Below are 20,166 nucleotides of genomic sequence, written 5' to 3' on the forward strand. Positions count from 1 at the left end.
TGATCAGTCATGATTATATGTGACGCAAATCTACAGAAAAAAGTTAATTATGGATCTTGTTTTTCATTTTTATTATTATTTCCTACTGTGTAATAGCTGTATTGTTTTCTAAAAATTAGAAAGAAAAAAATCTGTTGTTGGTTCCAACAAACCACTTAAGTTAAGAAAACCCTAGTTTTAATACCCTTACATTTATAACAATAGGGATTTTCTTAAATTAAAGGGTTTAGTACTGTACTGAGCACTGGGACTTGGTATACAAAGAAATTATTTAAATTATTAGCAGCCTGGTGAAAGGAAAACAACATCTGCTAAGGAGCAGAAAACAAACATTTTCATTAACAGCACAGTCCCCAAATGAAATGGTCAACTCATGGGTCCAAGCAGGTCAAAATATTAAAACTAGCACTATAAAAAGGGTGTTAATTGTTAGGGTGTTTGGACTTTCCATAGCACTTTGTAGCAAAAAATTCAGTAGTCTCTTGATGTTTACAGTAGATGATAAAAACATTTAAGCCACAAATTAAAAATATATACATTTCATTGCATTAGATAAACCAAGTGACATATGCACATAAATTATGATAAAGATCTAACTGTTCTTAAGGTGATTTTTAGTGGATCTATGAAGTCAGTTAACAAATTATCAACATAATTGCTATGGTTACCACATAGGCACCATGTATGTTCCACCATATGTAAGTTACCATCAAAGACCATTTTTGACCTAAGACAACCCCAGTATATGGTATAATGGAAAAATGTACTTAGGTGGACCTACAGATACTATAATAGAAGAATTTGAAACAAACTGTTAATGAGAGTGAATATTGTTTATTCTGGGATTTTATAGTAGTTTCTTTTTAAACAGCCTTTTGTTTGTTCTTCATAGGTACATCCTTTACACTATTTCAGTTCAAGCTTTCAAAAAAAGTCTCACACTTTTTAATTTGATGTTGATGCCAAAACCTAGCACAGTGACCTTCATCATACTCCATATACAGTCTTATCTTTCAAATTTAAATCAATGGATGCAGTTGTAAAAAGATAGATCCAACTGCAAATCACCTTTGAAAACAGTGGGAAGTGGAATATGCAGTTTGATGCAAACCAGCCTCATGAAAGGAAGATCACATAAAAGAGAAGCAGATGCAGACACTCACCACGTCTATGATTTGAAGCAGCGTGAGTCCAAGCTCCACCACTATTGGTGAGGAATCATTGAGCACAGGCCTTTCCAGTCTGTTATAGTTGTCCATCAATTCCTTATACAACTTTCGCTGATATTCCCCTTGTAACGAGTCTATAGAAAGAAAGAAAGACGTATTAGAATACTGTCATATTTTATTGGCCCTCATGTAGTTTAAAATCAATAAACACAAAAGAAATTTTGAGGAATTTACTGGTGTTTCCATGCAGTTGCAATTACAACTTTGAAAAGGAAGCAAAGAAAGCATGAACACATGAAACAGTTGTGAAACAGCTTCTTGAACAAGAAAAAATGTAGGGCGGGACTTGACTTTGCCCATCGTTAATTGATTGGATCGTTGGATCTTTGAATGATGTGCACAAATAAATCTTTCATAATAAATACGGCAATAAAAAAAATGAATTGTCCATTTTGATTTTATGGTGACTTTAAAGTATAATAAAGATGGTCCATATGATATGTGTTTCTGAGAGTTTGTGAGTAGCAAGGTATTTCTTTTCAAAAAATTATTTGATCCAATTCATAAACCTGGTCTGAACCTGGTCTTTGTTCAAAAAGCGGATCTGCAGCGGTTAACTGCTCAACGGAAAGCAAGAATATCAGTGAATAATAAAATTAACTTTGGACTGTTCTTCACACCAAGCTATCGCATGACTGCAAAAAATGTATATATTGCACACAAGTCCTGTGGACCATTTTTATGATCCTTTCTCGAAACTTGATGGTAATGGCATGGTAAAATAAAAGCTTTAAATTTTATCTCATGGTGCATCCTGTAGTCTGGCTTCACATGATTAAATGATTACTTCCTAATGGTTTTGAGCTCAAAAGGAAAAGGACAAGACAACAGCAAATGGCAATAAAGGTCTAATGCTGTGGAATCCAACCCTGGGTGTAAAACAAAGATGGAAGATACAGTTGAAAAGTCCATCAACAAAAGTGACAAACAACACATTTTGGGCTCCAGTTATTCTGGGCTCCAGCCATTACAATTCTCCCTTTTTGCTGCATAATGGTTTGAACCAAGTGTAGGTATTGACAGACTTTTGTGAACGATTTCATCAAGATGGAATGCACAAGAGATGGTTTGGAGTTAAATTTTTAATTAATCGTCAGACAGATTTGATTTCCACATGCTCTGATAGGTGACTCAGTAACTCAGAGACTAACTCCTGATAGACATTGCTGTTGTCCTGTGGATAACACATGGAGGGGACAGTCTGAAAGAAGAAAAGAATATGTAAAACTGCAGCATATCAGCAGTATAAAATATTCATAACTGACACACTGCTTCCAAAGAAGCCCCCTGATGTGTACAAATGGGATTTGCTCAAATGTAAAAACACGATGAGATGGAGAGATGAAACGGAAAATTTCAACAAACTAATGAGTGACATAATATTAGCAGTCCAGGATAATGCAATGTGCGTAATTGAATTTTCTTGGAACAACTGTGATGATGTCTATGTTTAGATTCTGTAGTTATGCTGTTATATAAGCAGAAATTCCTTCATAAATCAAAGGAACCCATTCACATTCTAAGCGAGAGGCATCATTCACACTCTCCTGACTCATAATGCATATGAGGAAATTAAGAAGAGCGTATGTTCTGTGTATCTGTGCGTGAGATTGTAACTGTGACAGATAGGGAGAGTGACAGAGCAAACTATATGCAGCTCACATAAAACCTGTTCAACATGAATCAAGTTTTGAATGAATGCACTGATGCAAACACTCAGGATTTAGATGCAAGATATGCATCACATCAGTGTCAAACCAACAAGCATGTGTTGCCTTTGATCTCTGGGTAGACCTAAAACATCACTGTTGTTATTGAAAATGTATTCCTTTTCTTTATTAATTCAACTGAAACAAATGTGTACTATTTTGTCCAAAAAGATAATCTGTCAAATCAATGACTAGTTCATTTAAGAAAGTATAGTATTTAAAGCTGACTCTTCCCACATGGAAAAAACCTATATAAACATATATGTTTCAATATAGGTTTTGATATAGGTTTCACATATATGTGACATATATAAAATTGGCCGTTTTCCTATATTATATGTACATATATGTACATATATGCACACATATATGTACACATATATGTACACATATATGCACACATATATGTACACACACATATATATATATATATATATATATATATATATATATATATATATATACACATATATGTACATATATGTACACATAATATAGGAAAACGGCCAATTTTATATATGTCACATATATTAAAAACCTATATCAAACCTATATTGAAACATATATGTTTATATAGGTTTTTTCCATGTGGGACCAATTTCACGTGTTCGTGTAGCGGTGTGTTTTCTGCGTTGTGTCGTAATCAAAGACAGACTGCGAAAAATCTTGCCATCAGGTCCTCACTTTATTCTGCATAACACAAATGGCAATATATGAGGACTTGTGCAGCATACAAACAGCATGCGGCAGCAACGCACAACGCTGAGAAAGAGAGATATTAAAAGTAACTTAAGTAAAGAAAAATAATCAACGAAACATCTGAATGTACATCACAGAGGGGTTTTGGATTACAATCATACAAATATATCATGTGAATTCAGCTGTTACATGAAACATGGCCTTAATTGAATCACCGCAAAAACTTTGTGCGACCTACCGCTGTGATGTCTCATGCAGACTGGGAAGCAGCAAAGTGCGTCAACACCCCAAGTCAGCATGGCGGCAGGAAACCCCAAATATGGTCATGGCAAGTGGAATCACAAAATAATTGTCTAAATACATAACTGCTACATTCGCACATACATAAGTTCTTGCATAATTTTTTTCGTTAATTCTTAGTTTTTGCCTTGATAATAGAAAATATGAGCTAGGCATCATGTATGACAGTCAAAAATGAGATATGAGCTACAAAATGACCAGATCCTGCCATTAGCTATATAGAAGACATATCTTGTATGTATAGGGCATATATATGGATATGAAGAAGCAATACAGGAGACCTATATTTCCTGTATATGCACATATATGCACCTCAATTTTGCCTATATGTGGCATATATACACATATATGCAGTATATATACGCATATATGCAGCATATATATAGCATATATGCAGTATATATGCGCATATATGCAGCATATATATAGCATATATGCAGTATATATGCGCATATATGCAGCATATATATAGCATATATGCAGTATATATGTGCATATATGCAGCATATATATTATCATATATGTGCATATATGCAGCATATATGTACATATACACTGCATATAGGTTTCATATATGCGCATATATCCACATATAGGTTCTTTCCATGTGGGTTATCAATTAGATAAGACACCTCTCTAAACACTTGGTCTTTATTATATTGTATGTGGCATTTTTTCTAATGCAAAGTAATGTCAATGTCCACTTCATGTTTAATTTCAGTGTGCATGGTAAGTTTATTGCTGACTACTACTACTACTACCCAAATGCTCTTGGAATTCAAACTGAAAGCTACCTGAAAGTTAAACTTACTAAATGGGCAGATAAGTTTAACATACTGTAGGAAGTTGGTTGGTATAGATATCTGCTACTTTAGGACACAATTCAATTTCAATAAGAGCACACATGGTCTTAATTACCACTATACCATTTAAGATTTTTTTTTTCTTGATTCAATATGGTGTTCCTTTCCCCTGGCATTTCTAACAGCTGATACTAGCAGAAATTATTTTGCAGGAGTCATAGCCATACCTCTGCTGCACACACTGGCGTTTTATTGAAATCTTTTCCATTAAGGGAAATGTCAGGCATGCATTACAATGAATCGGCATTTAAAGAATGGGACTTCAATCTCTTGCTTTTTTTGTCTCAATTAACCCACACAGAACAGTGATAGCTGCTGGATACATGACATACCAAGCAGCAGGATACAGGCTGGGCTTGAAAACGGTCTGCCTATAAATCCTATTTGAAAGTTGCTTTGAAAGTTTACTTTCTAAAGGACTGGTTCGGCAATAGTGTCACGCACGCATACACCAAACACAGCATGGAGCACCGACAATAGAGGAAGCAACAGAGGATTTAACACTATGACACTAAAGGATTACAGCCCATGACGAGAATGACTGACACTCTTAACGAGGTCCCTACAGAGAGAAAATGATAGATTCCCTTTGTTCTCTTACATAATCAGAGTAATATGGGCCATTTTTTTGCACTTGTTATTTTTGCAATTTACTATGTTGTCATCCAACTCATAGACAGAGAAAGATTCCATTGATATTTGTCAATTATTTAAACAAAAATAATTAATGTAATGTAATGTAAAATTGATATTTAATTAGCTGAACTTTAGAGTGCTTTTTCACTGACTTAAGTACATCTTTGAATGTAATTTCATAATTACTTGTATTGTCTTTGAAATACGGCTAAAGCTTACTGATGACAAGGACTTATGGTAAGCTAAAATACTTTTCTGTATTGAAACTTGTATGTCATGCATTTAAATGTTTGTAAATACTCATTTGTAATAATGAAGTTGCAATTTAGTACATGTAAAATATTTTGTATTAAAAAAATATTGAAGGTGCCATCGAACGTTTTTTTACAAGATGTAATATAAGTCTAAGGTGTCCCCTGAATATGTCTGAAGTTTCAGCTCAAAATACCCCATAGATTTTTTTTAATTCATTTTTTTAACTGCCTATTTTGGGGCATAATTAGAAATGTGCCGATTCATGTTGCAGCCCCCGCCCACGGAGCTCGCGCTTGCCTTAAACAGTGCATAAACAAAGTTCACACAGCTAATATAACCCTCAAAATGGATCTTTACAAAGTGTTCGTCATGCATACATGCATGCGTCAGATTATGTGAGTATTGTATTTATTTGGATGTTTACATTTGATTCTGAATGAATTTGAGGCTGCACTGTTGGAGAGATTTATAAAGAATGAAGTTGTGTTTATGAATTATACAGACTGCAAGTGTTTAATAATGTAAATAGTGACATGACTCTGATCTCCGTGAATACAGTAAGAAACGATGGTAACTTTAACCACATTTATCAGTACTAGCAACATGCTAACGAAACATTTAGAAAGACAGTTTACAAATATCACTAAAAATATCATGTTATCATGGATCATGTCAGTTATTATCGCTCCATCTGCCATTTTTCGCTATTGTTCTTGCTTGCTTACCTAGTCTGATGATTCAGCTGTGCACATCCAGACGTCCTGCCCTTGTTTAATGCTTTGAACATGAGCTGGCATATGCAAATATTGGGGGCGTACACCCTGACTGTTACGTAACAGTCGGTGTTATGTTGAGATTCGCCTGTTCTTCGGAGGTCTTTTAAACAAATGAGATTTACACAAGGAGGAGGAAACAATGGAGTTTGAGACTCACTGTATGTCATTTCCATGTACTGAACTCTTGCTATTCAACTATGCCAATATAAATTCAATTTTTTAATTCTAGGGCACCTTTAATATTTAAATTTTTAATTCTAGGGCACCTTTAATATTTTAATATCTTAATCAAGTACTTTGCATGTGCATGTTTAGTTTGTTAGTCAAAACATCAAAATAAATGTACTTATTTAAAGCATGACAAAACATTACAACTTAATGATTAATGAGTCCTTTAAAAGTAAAACTTTAAATTTGACATTTTTTCAAAGTGCACTTTAGAAATGTATTTAAGTGTGATAAGACAGTTGTGGAAGTGTGCTCTCTATGAGAGTGGCCTTTTATTTTATCAATATTATTGAACAAAGGAAACTGGTGACTGAGGAAATACAAACTAAAAGCTATGAAAATTAAACTAAGACCAAACAACTAAATGTGTGATAGCACAAGTAGAAGGGACCAAGGAAGAGAAGATGGTGGCAACAGCCATGGAGGAGATAATGGGAGGAGTGGCCAGATGGTGGTGACTCAGAGCGCAGCCAGGACGATAGCCCACAGCAGAGTCAATGGAGGGAGGAGTCATGATGGTGACTTGGCAGGCGACATCCAGGGGTTAACCAACGGCTGAGGTGGAGCCGCAGCGAAGAGCGTCCGAGCTGTTGCCAGAGTGCCCAAGGACTGAGGTGGAGCTGAAGCAGTGGAGAGACTGAGCACAGTGGATGGCTCATAGGTCCATGGCGCAGGTAGGGTGACGGCTGACCAAAGTGGAGCTGCATGGCTGAGGGGTCTCTGGTAGAGCCGAAGGAGGGAGGAGCCAATGCGGAGCCGAAAGGTCGACGGGCAGAGGTGGAGTGATGGGATCAGTGGCCAGAGGCTGAGCTGGGGGAACCACATGTTTGGGTGAAGCTGGCAACCATAAGACCTAAGGCTTACCCACACAGGGGAGAAGAAGAGACAGTACAGGGTGATGAAAAAGGCTTAATGCTGGGCAGGACCAGCGGCAATGAAGGCACAGGAGATACAGGGCGGGGCTGGGTGGGGAGCACTACCTCCGTTTCCCAATCAATAAGCCAGTCCTCAGTGTCCAGCCCCACCAAAACTCCCACTGGTACGGTTGTTGCCGGCTCACACACCTGGTCAGACTCACTTTGGGGTTCAGGCTCTGAGGCAATGGTCTGCGCTGTCCTCCTCACAGACTCTTTCATTGCGGCAGGCATAAACTCCCCATCTGCGGTGGGCTCTGGCGTCATATCCGTTGTGTGGGGTGAAGGCTGGCTGGGCTCTGTGGCATTGAGGGTGTTGTTATCTGGGGATAGACACTCTCTAGACATCTGAGGATGGCCTCCCTCCATGTGTCTTCTTTGATGTCTGGGAGGGCTCCTATCCAGTACAGGGATTTCAGCATCTCATCATTAACCCTTTGACGCATATGATCACACTGGTGCGATCAGTCTTGGCTGGTCCCTGGAGCATACGATCATACCGGTGTGATTAGAACATTCAGTGCATCACGTGATCAACTGTCAAATTCAAATGTGCATGCGAGCTTTGGCTGGCGCTAAACCAGAGACAGACGCGCGCAGCACTTTTCATATATCACAAATATGCAGTGTTTTCAAACACATAATGTTTATTTTAGGTTTCAGACATTTAAATACATACAAGTACTAAAAAAAAAAATCAATTCATTTAGAGTTTGTAAAATATACACTGATGTCTATGGAAGCGGCAATAACAATCCATTCCATAATAATTAGACAACACATTTTGTTCATATCAGATACACACTGTGTAACCTTAAAGTTTACTCTATTCTTCTCCCAGTTCACCGGCTCACTTACTTTCATGTACTTCGGGAGAAGTGGATGAATTCACGTGATGTAAATCCAACAGATCCGATTCTCTGTGCATGGCGCAAACTAACATGGCGGCGCCCATCACGCATAGGCCTATAGCTCAACTAATGCGATCGTTATTAAGGTGTTTAAACAGCAAAACACATCCACTTGCACATATCTGTAAGTCGGAATATCAGATCTTTCATGCTTTAGTTAACACATTTGTGAATATTTCGAATAAAAAAGGAAAAATTTAATAAAAGCAGATCATCAGTCATACAACGCTATTTTGGCTGCGGTGTGTAACGTAACAAGCAATGACGCGTCACCATTGAAACAATAATGTGATATGTTCTAAATAACGGTCGCCTTGAAAAACTCACACCGGGGGCTCAGCCAGAATATTTTAAACTTATGTGTGAAATGGTTAAAAGTCATTCGTTGGGCAAGCTGGCTGAAATGCAAATAATAATCCCGTAACAAAAGCCTTCCCGGGCTGATGCAGTAAACAAGGCTGCATATTCCATCTTTTTTTTTCTTTTTTTCTTTACAGCATGCATCAAACTTAACATGAACAATACTGGACAACAACTGAAGCAAATTGAGTGACTTAAATACAAAGAGATAAGGAACTAAATGAAGACAGCTGTGCTTGACTACTCATTAAATGAATCACCATGACAACAGATAATGGTGGGAAACTAGGACAAAGGAAACACATGAAACAGGCAACAGAGGAAATACAAACTAAAAGTCCATGAAAATGAAACTAAGACAAAAATTTGTGATTCAATATACAATGAAGCACACTTCTTTTTCACAAAATGGAATAGAATAGCCAAAATATGATTGAGATCACATGAAAAACCTGCTAGGATTTGAAATTAACAGTCTGCACAGATGGACCACTGGTGATCACCATCATAATGTATGCCAGTTAGAAAAGCTGTCTGACTTCATATGACATGTGCCAAAATACTCTTTCAGAGCCAGACGTCCCAGTTGCTTTTCTACAACTGCACAAACTAAAAGCATGACTAAAAGCAAATAAAAACGTACTGACATCACATCCCAGCAATCATTGGCTTAGACCACCGTGATGTTTTGTTTGGTCTAAAATATTATCTTGTTAACTCTGTTTGTGTGTGTAATGTATTTTTTTTTTATCTGTGCAAATAAGTGAACACAACAAACACTCTGAGATTAATCTCTGTATAGAATGTATGATTTAAAATGATATTTCTGAAACTAGGTTTTTATTAGCACAAAGAAAAATTCTGGTGAAAATATGCTGGACTACTTGTTCTATCCACTTAATTGGCCAGAAATAAAATGAAAGCAATATTTGCCTTAGTTTATGTAGATTGCTGGTCCACATGAGAAGTGAGATTTGTTTGATTTGACTGCTCTTCCTGCACTCCTCCCCTGACTGCAGCTGTCTATTCTCATTTATAATGAATGTGAGGCATTTGGCATCTCTAATGAGTCTAGTGTTAACAAACTGTAGACTTGGTTGTGAAATGTACACATCAGAGCTTAGGTGTTCCAGATTACCCTAATTCATCCTAATGGAATGTGTTTGGACCTCAGGCCCATCTCAGCCTAAGGGCAGATGCAGTATCTGTGAATGTGATTCAAATGCATATTTCAGGCATGGGGAAGACTGTCTAATGATGGATTCCAAGAAAGAGATATTGTGGCTGCTGTGTTTCAGACCAACTCTATCCTGGTCACATCTATGGCACATAAAAGTCTTTAAGTCATGTTCGTTAAATTTCATTACTTATTTAAACCCTTTTCCCCACTGGTCAGCACACTCTCATTACCATGTATGTGTCGTCATTGATTAACTCCCTATTACCCCGGGGTAACAAACCCATTTTATTAACTTTGTAAGCACATGATGTTTAGAAGATAAATATGGCAATGAAATGGATAAAAAAGAAGGCCTATCTATCTATCTATCTATCTATCTATCTATCTATCTATCTATCTATCTATCTATCTATCTATCTATCTATCTATCTATCTATCTGTATTTTCACATTGCTTCCATAATGTGTGCATTAGATGCTAATAATGTTCCTAGAAAATAATTATGAATCTTACATAAAAGACCATTAGGTATAAAAAAGAAGTAGACAAAAGACCATTAATTACGAACACAAATCACAAGGGAAGTGGGTAAATAAATAAGCTGAGAAACAGATGCTGTGAAACACAATGTAGGCCAGAGTGATATTATATATTTAAACAGACTGGAACAAGTATATGCCACTTTAGCCTGCCTAGGAAACAAGTACTCACTGAACTTTTCCTCACACCTCATACAGTGCTGAACCCCTAACAACAATCAAGGAGACTCCAGAGGGAGATGGGTGGCTATGAGATCAGCAAGATTACAGAGAGTCTAAACCTGGCAGTGATGGTGTGATGGGTGATTTTTTGAACTTCATGCAAATGCTGAAACATAATAGAGAAGGGAGCTCAATGGACGCTTTGTGACATAGAGACTGGAAAAAGAGAAAGCTGGACATAAAGTGAAAAGAAATGGAAGAAAAAAAGAGAACTAAGTATAGTGAGAGAATGTGTTAGTGCAGTGGTCTTGACTGGTTTTGCTTTAGGATTTAACATGGGACTTCAAGTGGTGACACAGTATGTGGCAACTGTTTATTGTACACAACTAAACAAAAATGTCCTTAAAGGGATAGTTCACCAAAAAATGAAAATTCTGCTTGCTTACAAACATTCTTCCAAATATATTACTTTGTGTACAGCAGAACAAAGAAATGTATACAGGATTGGATCAACTTGAGGGTGAATAAATGATAACAGAATTTTCATTTTTGAGTGAACTATCCCTTTAAAAATCAAACTGAATCATTATTATTGTAACAATAATGTATTAGTCTTACTGAAACAACAGCAAAAATATATTATTTAATAATAATAATAATAACAATTATTAAATATAATATAAATGATTTATTAGCAGTGTTTGTTTACTTATATATTTAAGAGGCACACACATGTATGATGATGTTTTGTAAATAATATATTCTAATTGTTTTTTTTTTTTTACTTTGCAAAGGTTTTTTAATGTTTTTTGAGGATGAGGGGGTGTAAAGTAATGTTTACATGTTTGACTCTCTCTTTAGAAATTAATTTGTGCTAAAATACTGTAGAGTTCACTTTCGAGTGGAACTCAAACCCGTGTCATATTTTGACGCTATGGGTACGCTTCGCATGAGCTGATGTCTGAAGCACTTGTCTATACATGCCAATCTTTGATTGGCCGAACATTTGGACATTGTGACATAACGTAGCATGTCACAGAGACCATAAATACACGCCTGAATTGCATGTCATCAGCTTCTGTGTCTTCAGAAGCCGCATGTTTGTTGAGCATGTATCTGTGAAAATCAGCAAAATTATTGAATGAAGACAGTCAGACATCTGCATCCTGTTATTCGAATCCCATGTTTGCTGAGGCAGCGCGGCAGGTTTTGGGCATGTGGATTGCAGTTTGAGTTAAAGAGGAGCTTGAGACGAGCTGGGGCGTGCTTTCTCCAGTTCAGAGGACCACTTTTCTGGGAGTTGTGTGCAGGTACGTCTGTCTCCTGCATGTGTAGAATAGATTCTAACTGCTATGAAAGATATCTGGCTAGGTCACTCAAGAGCTTTCAGTCTTACAGGTTCAGAGACTTGTAGGTCTCATGGCGGCAGCGGCCAACATCATTCCAATAGGCCTTCTCCACATAAGACCAGAACTTCCAGTTCTGGCTCAAAAGCAGAGAATTCCATCCTCTGAATCATCCCTCCAGGGCTGTAAGAGTCATGTGCCACAGGCTATATGCTCTACGACTTTGGAAGGAGCCATGTTTCTGGAAGACTTTAACCCCAAGACTTTAACAATGGACGCCTCCCTCATGGTATGGGGTGAGGTTCTCGATGGCCGCCCAGCCAGTGTGCTTTGGGGAGACCTTTATCTTCATTGGCACATAAATTTCCTGGAAATGAGGGCAGTCTTTCTACCTTTGAAGCACTTCCTCCCACACCTAAGTGGCTATCATGTATTGGTCTGCACAGACAATGCATCAGTAGTCTCTTACATAAATCATCAGGGTGGTCTGCTTTCCCACCCAATTTTCAAGCAGGCACACCAGATCCTGCTCTGGGCAGAGGAGAGATTCAAGTCGTTGAGAGCAGTTTAGATTCCAGGGCATGAAAACTTGGGAGCAGATATCCTGTCGAGGCAGGGGCTGAGGCCCAGAGAATGGTGATTTCATCCACAAATGGTGGAGTCCATAGCAGAGGTACGGCCGAGCAGAAGTGAACCTGTTTGCCTCTGAGGAGATGACCTACAAGTCCCCTCTGGTTTGCCCTCACACATCCAGCTCCTCTGGGGCTGGATGCCTTGGTACAGACATGGCAGAGGCTACATCTGTACACCTTTCCTCTGATAGCTCTGATCCTCAAAGTTCTAGCAAGGGTTACAGAGTCCATCTTCACCTAGTGGCTTAATTCTGGCTGGCCCGAGTGTGGTTCTCGGACCTGATATTTTTCCTAGACAATATTTCATGGGAGATTTAAGTTTAGAGAGATCAAAGAGTGTGCAAAAGACGATCTATCACCCCAAGCCTGGGATCTGTAAACTTTGGTTCTGGCCCCTGAGGGGTACTGGCTCATAGGTTTTGTTCTCTCAACCAAGGTAGTTGGGTCTGGCCCCTGAATGGCTTTACCTCTAGGGGCTAGGGCCCACCTCTAGGAGTGTTGCATCTTCCAAAGCTCTCTCTAAGGCTGACCCTTGCAAGATATTTGTGCTGCAGCAGGATGGTCCTCTCCACACACATACATCAGGTTTTATAGTCTGGATACAGATTCAATCCAACGGTCTCAAGTCCTTCAGGGTTGATGCAGTCTCAGCTTATCTTCAACAACTGTCTTTGCTAGGGGGACCAGACGTCCCGTTTTTCCCGGGAGTGTCCCTACTTATTATGAAAAAATCATGTTTTGTCCCATATTTCTTCTTTCCTAAATTGTCTTTATTGTTAGGTGATTATAAAAGTGAGTAGTAGACTTCTGTCATATGAGAATAGTCATAGAATGGTCAAATACAGACACAGTTGTCAAAATGCACATCATGTGGAGTATCTCACGTAAATACAGTCGGTTATGGCTTAAGTGAACGTAAACAGCTCGGTGAAAATTGGATATGTGCAAAGACTATAGATGAACCACTGTATTAGAGGGAAAGAGAAGGATGCATGTAAGTCTGAGAGACAGAAAGGACACTATAAGAGAGAAGAAATAGAAAAAGACAGATGGTGTTTTCCCTTTTTTTAATTTCTCAAGCTCTTCTTTCTCTGATTACATCTTCTGCTGGAAAGCATCAGATGCAGATGTTCTTTGCATGTATGTATGAGTGTTTGCTTACTCATAGTCCAGGCCTTTTATGGGGATTAATGTAAGTATGATTATGGCAGCACAAGTTAGATCAGAATCAGAAATGCTGTAAATTCGCCTTAATCTTCTGGTACACTTGTATGTGAAAAATGACCCATTTTATTACACTTCTTCTCCACTGCTGATAAAGAGCAAATACTTTTATATGGAAGCCTGATCAGGAACAAGATATTCTTTGACTCAAACATCAAATCATCCGGTCTAATAACACATCAAGTTGCACCTCATGTGTTTGGAAAAAAAAGTGAGTGAGGAAAACAGAGAGAAAGAGAAAATCCCTGTGGAATAAATGGGTCAGCTCACTCTCTGTAGGATTGTGATATAGTCCAGATTAGTGATGAACGCCTGGCTTTAAAAGCTGAATGGCTATCACACCACTCTTTCTCTGATGAAAAACAAGATATAGAGGGGGGACAGGGCTAAACAAAGCACACTTTCCCAATAAATTCATTCAGTAATGGCAGTGGGCTAAAGGGGGCAGAGGGAGAGAGAATAGGGGTGAAGGGACTAACCTTGGAAAGTGACTAATCCCTTATTCTAATGTTCTCTGCTTTCTAGAGCCTAAATAAGGTCACACAATATTTAGTGTAAAATATTAACTTTATAAACTTTACATCAACTTTTCCTACAAATATCACTTTTCCTACAAATCATTGTTTTTATTAATCATCTATGAGGACATCTACATGTCACATCTAGGGTAATGTGTTAAAAGTAGGGCTGTCAACTGATAAAACAAAAGAACAAGAATAAAAACACACACTCTCCACCCTCCCCACCCTATAGGGACTTAAATCACACTACTAAAGGGATAATCATTTATACACATTCAAACCACACTATCAAAAAATGGAGAAGGGGAAACCGAATCTTATCATACTGATCCAGTTTATTTAACAAAAATAAGCTTTTTTTTTTTCTTTTCTTTTTTTAACCAGTAATAATTTTACCATTTCTTCCAGCCATAATTTAACAGAGGGGACTTTAGTGATTTCCAAAACTTTAGTATTCATTTCTTTGCAGTATTAAGGCCATAAGACAACAACTGTTGTTGAGATTTTTGGAATGAGTTTATCTGAAGCTCCAAATAACACCGTAAGTGGATCAACATGTAACATATCAGAGAGAATTTGAAATCTATTAGTCCAAAATGGGATTAACTTACGACAAAGAGCATAACTATTTAAGAGTGTGGCTTCCTCAGTCTGACATTTATCACATATTGGGGAAACATCTGGAAAAATTCTGTGTAGTTTTGTTTTAGCGTAATGAAGTTGAAGAGTAATCTTAAATTGAATAAGGCAGTGCCTGGAGTTAACAGAGCATGTATGAATGTTCTCTAGTGCATTGACCCAGAGTTCGTCACTGATCTCCTCCCCGACTTCATGCTCCCATTGTAATCTTATATTTTGAGATATATTTTGAGTAGAAGGTGAAGTTTTGGATAATAATGAGTTAAGTTGAGTAAAGATGAGTAAAGATATCAAGTGACTGACCCCATATCCAAGCCCTAAAAGTTCATCAAACTGAGACAAGGCAAATGCTACCTAACATAATCTCTGATCTGCAAATACCTAAAAAAAATAAAAATAAAAAAAAACAATTGTTTTTATGCTAATCATATAAATCTATTTTCACATTGAATCTCTAAATGTGAAAAAAAAGAAAAAACAAAAAAAAAACATCTGATATATTAAATGCTTGTTTATCATTATACTAAGTACTATGAATGAAGGCCAGTATCACTAATACCAAATACTGATACTGATGCCTCTGTTGAATGGATGGATTTTTTTTTTAATTATAATTTTTTTTATAATTGTAATTATAGCTATATATATCATTATAGTATAATTGAATCCCAGGCCTAATCTGTAAAATATTTAAAAAAGTAATGTGTGTTACATAATCATATGACAAGTAACACAATTTTGTTGTAAACATGTTTGTTGTAAATGAACACCATGATATCAAAGTTACATTTTGTAATAATTAAATTACTTCTCTATTGATTGGATTTATTCTAAATATATTTCTAAAATAGTAAATTTAAGTAATAAACTGTAATTAGTATTTTGCAATAGATATTAGATGTTACTTTTTTTTAGAAGGAAATTAAGCAGTGAGGAGTATGTCTTTCTGAAAGTATAGTTTCTGTATGTGTACAGTACAGTATATGTATATGTGAAAAGAGAATAAATGTGTTTTTTAACCCTCATATTTCACTCTAAAATGTTTTAGGTAGATCTAAGCATGAAAAAGTTCTCTTTGTCTCACTCTACTGGCTGCCAATTTCTGCTTGCATTAAATGATGATTGCATACAGAAATGTCACTATATAAGCACAAAGAGGTACAAAATGCCTTTGCCAAATCTTTTCCTTTAATATACCACTATAGTTGAATGCCAAACAGGTTCTAAAGAGAAATGTCTTAAATGATTGCATCTGGGGATCTTTATAGATCTAGATGAACAAAATTGGGCAGTCCTAGTATACGCAGTTTTGTACTTGCTACTGACTGTCTCAAAAAAAAAAAGAAAAAAAAAAAAAAGCAGAATAACTTTTGAAAACCTTTGTTAGTCCAGCTACTAGTTCTTCCTCATAAGTGCTATAAGTGCATAAGTGCATACTAATCTTTGCATTCTGACTAATGGAATTTTTATACAACAGAACCGGTTTTACATGTTTGTTTGTTTTTTTTTCTTCGTGATGCAATGTGCATTAGAAGGCCCAGATTGTGTGTGGTATATACTCTGGAGAACTAATTTAATTTAGAACTAATTTAGAGGCACCTTTACCACAGCTTTGTTTAGGCTAATTGTAACTCACATAACAGAATTTTAATCTGAGTCTACATTCTGATTGGATACACCATGCACGAAACCACTGCCGATATATGCACACCTGTGACTGCGTGTTAGTTAATTCTACATTAATGTACCAAGTTATGTTGTCTGGCAACCTTAAATAGCCTATGGTTAGGTGTGTGAACTACTGTATATGGCTAAAAACGAGCTAATTAACAGGTTTAGCTACAGTATTCCAGTCATTTCTATGATGACAAATCTTAATGCCATGTCAGATGCTCTTGTTCTATATGGAACCTTAGGGTTCTTTAATTAATTTTAAAGAACTCTTTATGCCAGAAAGGTTCTATATGAAGAGAAATATCTTAAATGATTGCATGATGACTCATTTTAGGTTCTTCAAAGAACCTTTAGTGAACTGTTTTTAAAGCAGTTGTTCTCCAACTTTTTTGGTGACGTCTCCCTTTAAGTTTAAAAAACCTATTAAACATGAAAGTGTGATATACAATGACCCAGTTAACAAAGTGAGGTTAATGTAGAAATAGTGTACTGGGTTTGGTGTTCAAGCTCAGACCTGAACCCCATTGCAATGAATTGGAACACTTACAGCACTTGCATTTGAATCAAAGCAAACCACTGTGTCTATGTTCCAACATCTATTGGAAGAGCTTCCCATAAGCATGATAGCAAAAGGAAGGTTTAATGCATTTTTGCCATGATTTTAATCAGTGGGGTATGTTACTGACATGATGATGAGGCCTGGCTCACACAGGCCAGTCATCACCACTACATGTTGCAGTTGTAAAACATGTGACTGCCATCTCTCTCTAATCTGCATGCTGACCATTTTCTCTCAGCCAAATAGTGTAAGCTGCTGGTCTATGGGATATTAAGGTCTTACAGGTCTAACCCTCCATGATAGCTGGGAGTGTGAAGTGAGTATTGTCCAAATGTTGGTTAAATGATTTCACCAAGGAAAATACCAAATACCAATTTTTTCCAAGGAAAATACCAATTTCGTTAACAACAAAACAGTAAAATGTCACTAATTCCTGCTTTTAAAGCATTGGTTCTCGCATTTGTACACTACTTAAGCCCCACTGAGCTTAGGGGTCCGTTTTTCTAAAAATAATTTGAAGATTAAATACACGCAAAGGCACCTCCCCACAATTTTATTATTATTTTAAGGAAAGACATCAGTGGTACAGGAATCCAGCAGCTCTTGTCTGCAACTGTTATACCTTTTAAAGAAATCTGCAAACTCAGCCTTGCAATATTACCATAATTGGCACAGAGCTGACTAGAGTCATAAATTGAAGTAATTTTGCTGAAATACTTAGGTCATTGGGTGAGAGTGACCTCTGAAAACAGTTTTAGGGGGAGCCCCAGACCTTAAATGGTTAGAAGTAAAACCCACACACACACTGAATGTCCAGACAAAATCAATCAAAGAGTTTTAATCACGTTCTGGCTTTAAGGGAAATAAAGGGCACCGAGAGGCCTCTTTCATGTCTCAGGAACGGAATGTGTTACCCAAAAAGTCATCATGACACAAACCAAGTTCTGTAGGCCTATGTTATTTGACAGGTTATTATTCAGAGGAGCAGTTCCAGTGCTAATGTGTGAGAAAGGTGGATTATACAGTTCCGTTCCTACAATTTGTTTGGCTGAATGGTGTTCCAAAAGTGCTCATATACAGTCCAACAGCAATGGGATATTATCAGTTTGGTTTTCTGTGTTTACACACAAAAGTTGATGCTTTGGTTTCTTTAGGAACAATTTTCTGTGTCAGCAATTGAATATACGAACCAACTAGCCATTTTTTTGTCTGAAACGTGAGTTAATCAATATTAAATGCCACTATGGCATAATATCACTCGCGCATAAAAGATTTATTGTGCAAAGCGTTAATTAAAAGTATCAAAAGGAAGTCGAGCATACAGATGCACTTGATGCGCGCGCCTACCCTGAAATTATAGGTTATAAATCCTTTTTGTCCTTGCTACATTATGGTTGCTCGCGTCTCACATCGGCGTATTGGCGAGCGGATCTAAGGATGTTTTGCTGTATTTTTGTCAGTGTTCATGCGTCAGTGCGAGCATGCCAGATGTTACGGGGTATTAAGAGGTCGAGGTGCTGCAAGGCAAATCGCACACAGACACTCAAGCAGTACATACAATCAACCATAAATGCTCATATTTTTATACAGTGAAATTATCCCTCCTAGCTCTAATTCATTAAGTCGAGTCATTATTTTGTCATACTTTACGCATTCAAGCTATAAGTTACACTTTAAAACAAGTAAAAGCAACTCATCTGGCTATGATTCACCTTCGCCGGAGTTCACTTTTACGACTACAAATTTAAGTAAATTTTATGTTACGAGAATTACTTAAGCTTGAAGTACAGAAGCACCTACCTTTAATACAAAACGACGTCCATATAAAAAATCCAAGGTGTAGAATTCCAAAATGTCTTTGATTCTGCATCATTCCTTTAATGGGAAGTTGTCCTTATTCACACAAGCCGACGAAACTTTAGTCTGTCAGGCATCCGAGCTATGTGCTTAGGTGGGTAACACTTGCGCGCGCCCCCTCTCACTCTCTCTCTCTTTCTCTCTATCGCTCCCATTTGCTTTTAATTTCTCAAACACATTCACTGACCGCAATGCAAGATCATTCTGTCTATAACCAGCATGCTGTCTTTATAAACGGTGACTCTTTAACTGTTTTCCCCTCTTTGGTTAATCAATCTCAGCCAAGTGTAATCACTATGCATTACAATACATAAACAATTTACGGAATTGCGCGCGCTCCTACATTATGCGTAAAGACGCCATCTGGACACGTGCTATCCGCAGAAATAATTTCACTTGCTGTGGATAATATGCTGCAAGCACGATATGATGCTTGTAAAATCTGCTTTTAAAGTATTGAATCCGAGGGGAGATTTAAACACCTCTTATTGGGAAATGTTCTTCATGGATCATTATTTGGTTCAGTTAGGATTTATAAATATGAGTTTGCAGCCCGAGCGCATCATCAAGTGTTTGATAGGTGCACTAAATCTAAAGTAGCTATTATATTCCTCTCTTTAATTTATTTTAGAGGTTAAAGACGTTAACCAATAATCGGAAGGTCGATGTTTTTAGTGGTTTAATTCATGATTCCTGTCGCTAATGTGCCATATGAGCAAAGCACTTAAATCCATGTTATTCACGAGGGAATGTCCTTGAAGTCAAAGGCTGTTACTATTAGGAAAGCGCAGATCGGGATTAGCTGTCACACTTTCTACTTCAGTGAATATTTTTCAGGGTCATTTTTGGAAGTCAGGTTCTGTATAAACTCATTGAAGTCTTGACTACAAAATATTTTCAGTCTTATTGCCCAGGGAAAAAGATACAGTGCGTTAAAACACGCTGACTCGATC

The 20,166-nt window shown here is 37.2% G+C and overlaps 1 protein-coding gene across 1 annotated transcript in view; it reads right to left on the reverse strand.

The window, feature by feature from the left end:
* Nucleotides 1–19,731, reverse strand: part of chrna8 (cholinergic receptor, nicotinic, alpha 8) — a 77,925-nt gene extending 58,194 nt beyond the window's left edge. Inside the window, exons 1-2 of the mRNA XM_048197641.1 lie at nt 19,157–19,731; nt 1,164–1,303 (exon numbers count right to left, since the gene is read on the reverse strand). Coding sequence (XP_048053598.1) covers nt 1,164–1,303; nt 19,157–19,229 — 213 coding nt within the window. The 5' untranslated portion in view covers nt 19,230–19,731. The remainder of the gene's footprint in view (nt 1–1,163; nt 1,304–19,156) is intronic.
* Between the last annotated feature and the right edge of the window lie 435 nt (nt 19,732–20,166).

The sequence above is a fragment of the Megalobrama amblycephala genome, linkage group LG7 (assembly GCF_018812025.1).
Source record: "Megalobrama amblycephala isolate DHTTF-2021 linkage group LG7, ASM1881202v1, whole genome shotgun sequence".
Taxonomy (NCBI): Eukaryota; Metazoa; Chordata; class Actinopteri; order Cypriniformes; family Xenocyprididae; genus Megalobrama; species Megalobrama amblycephala.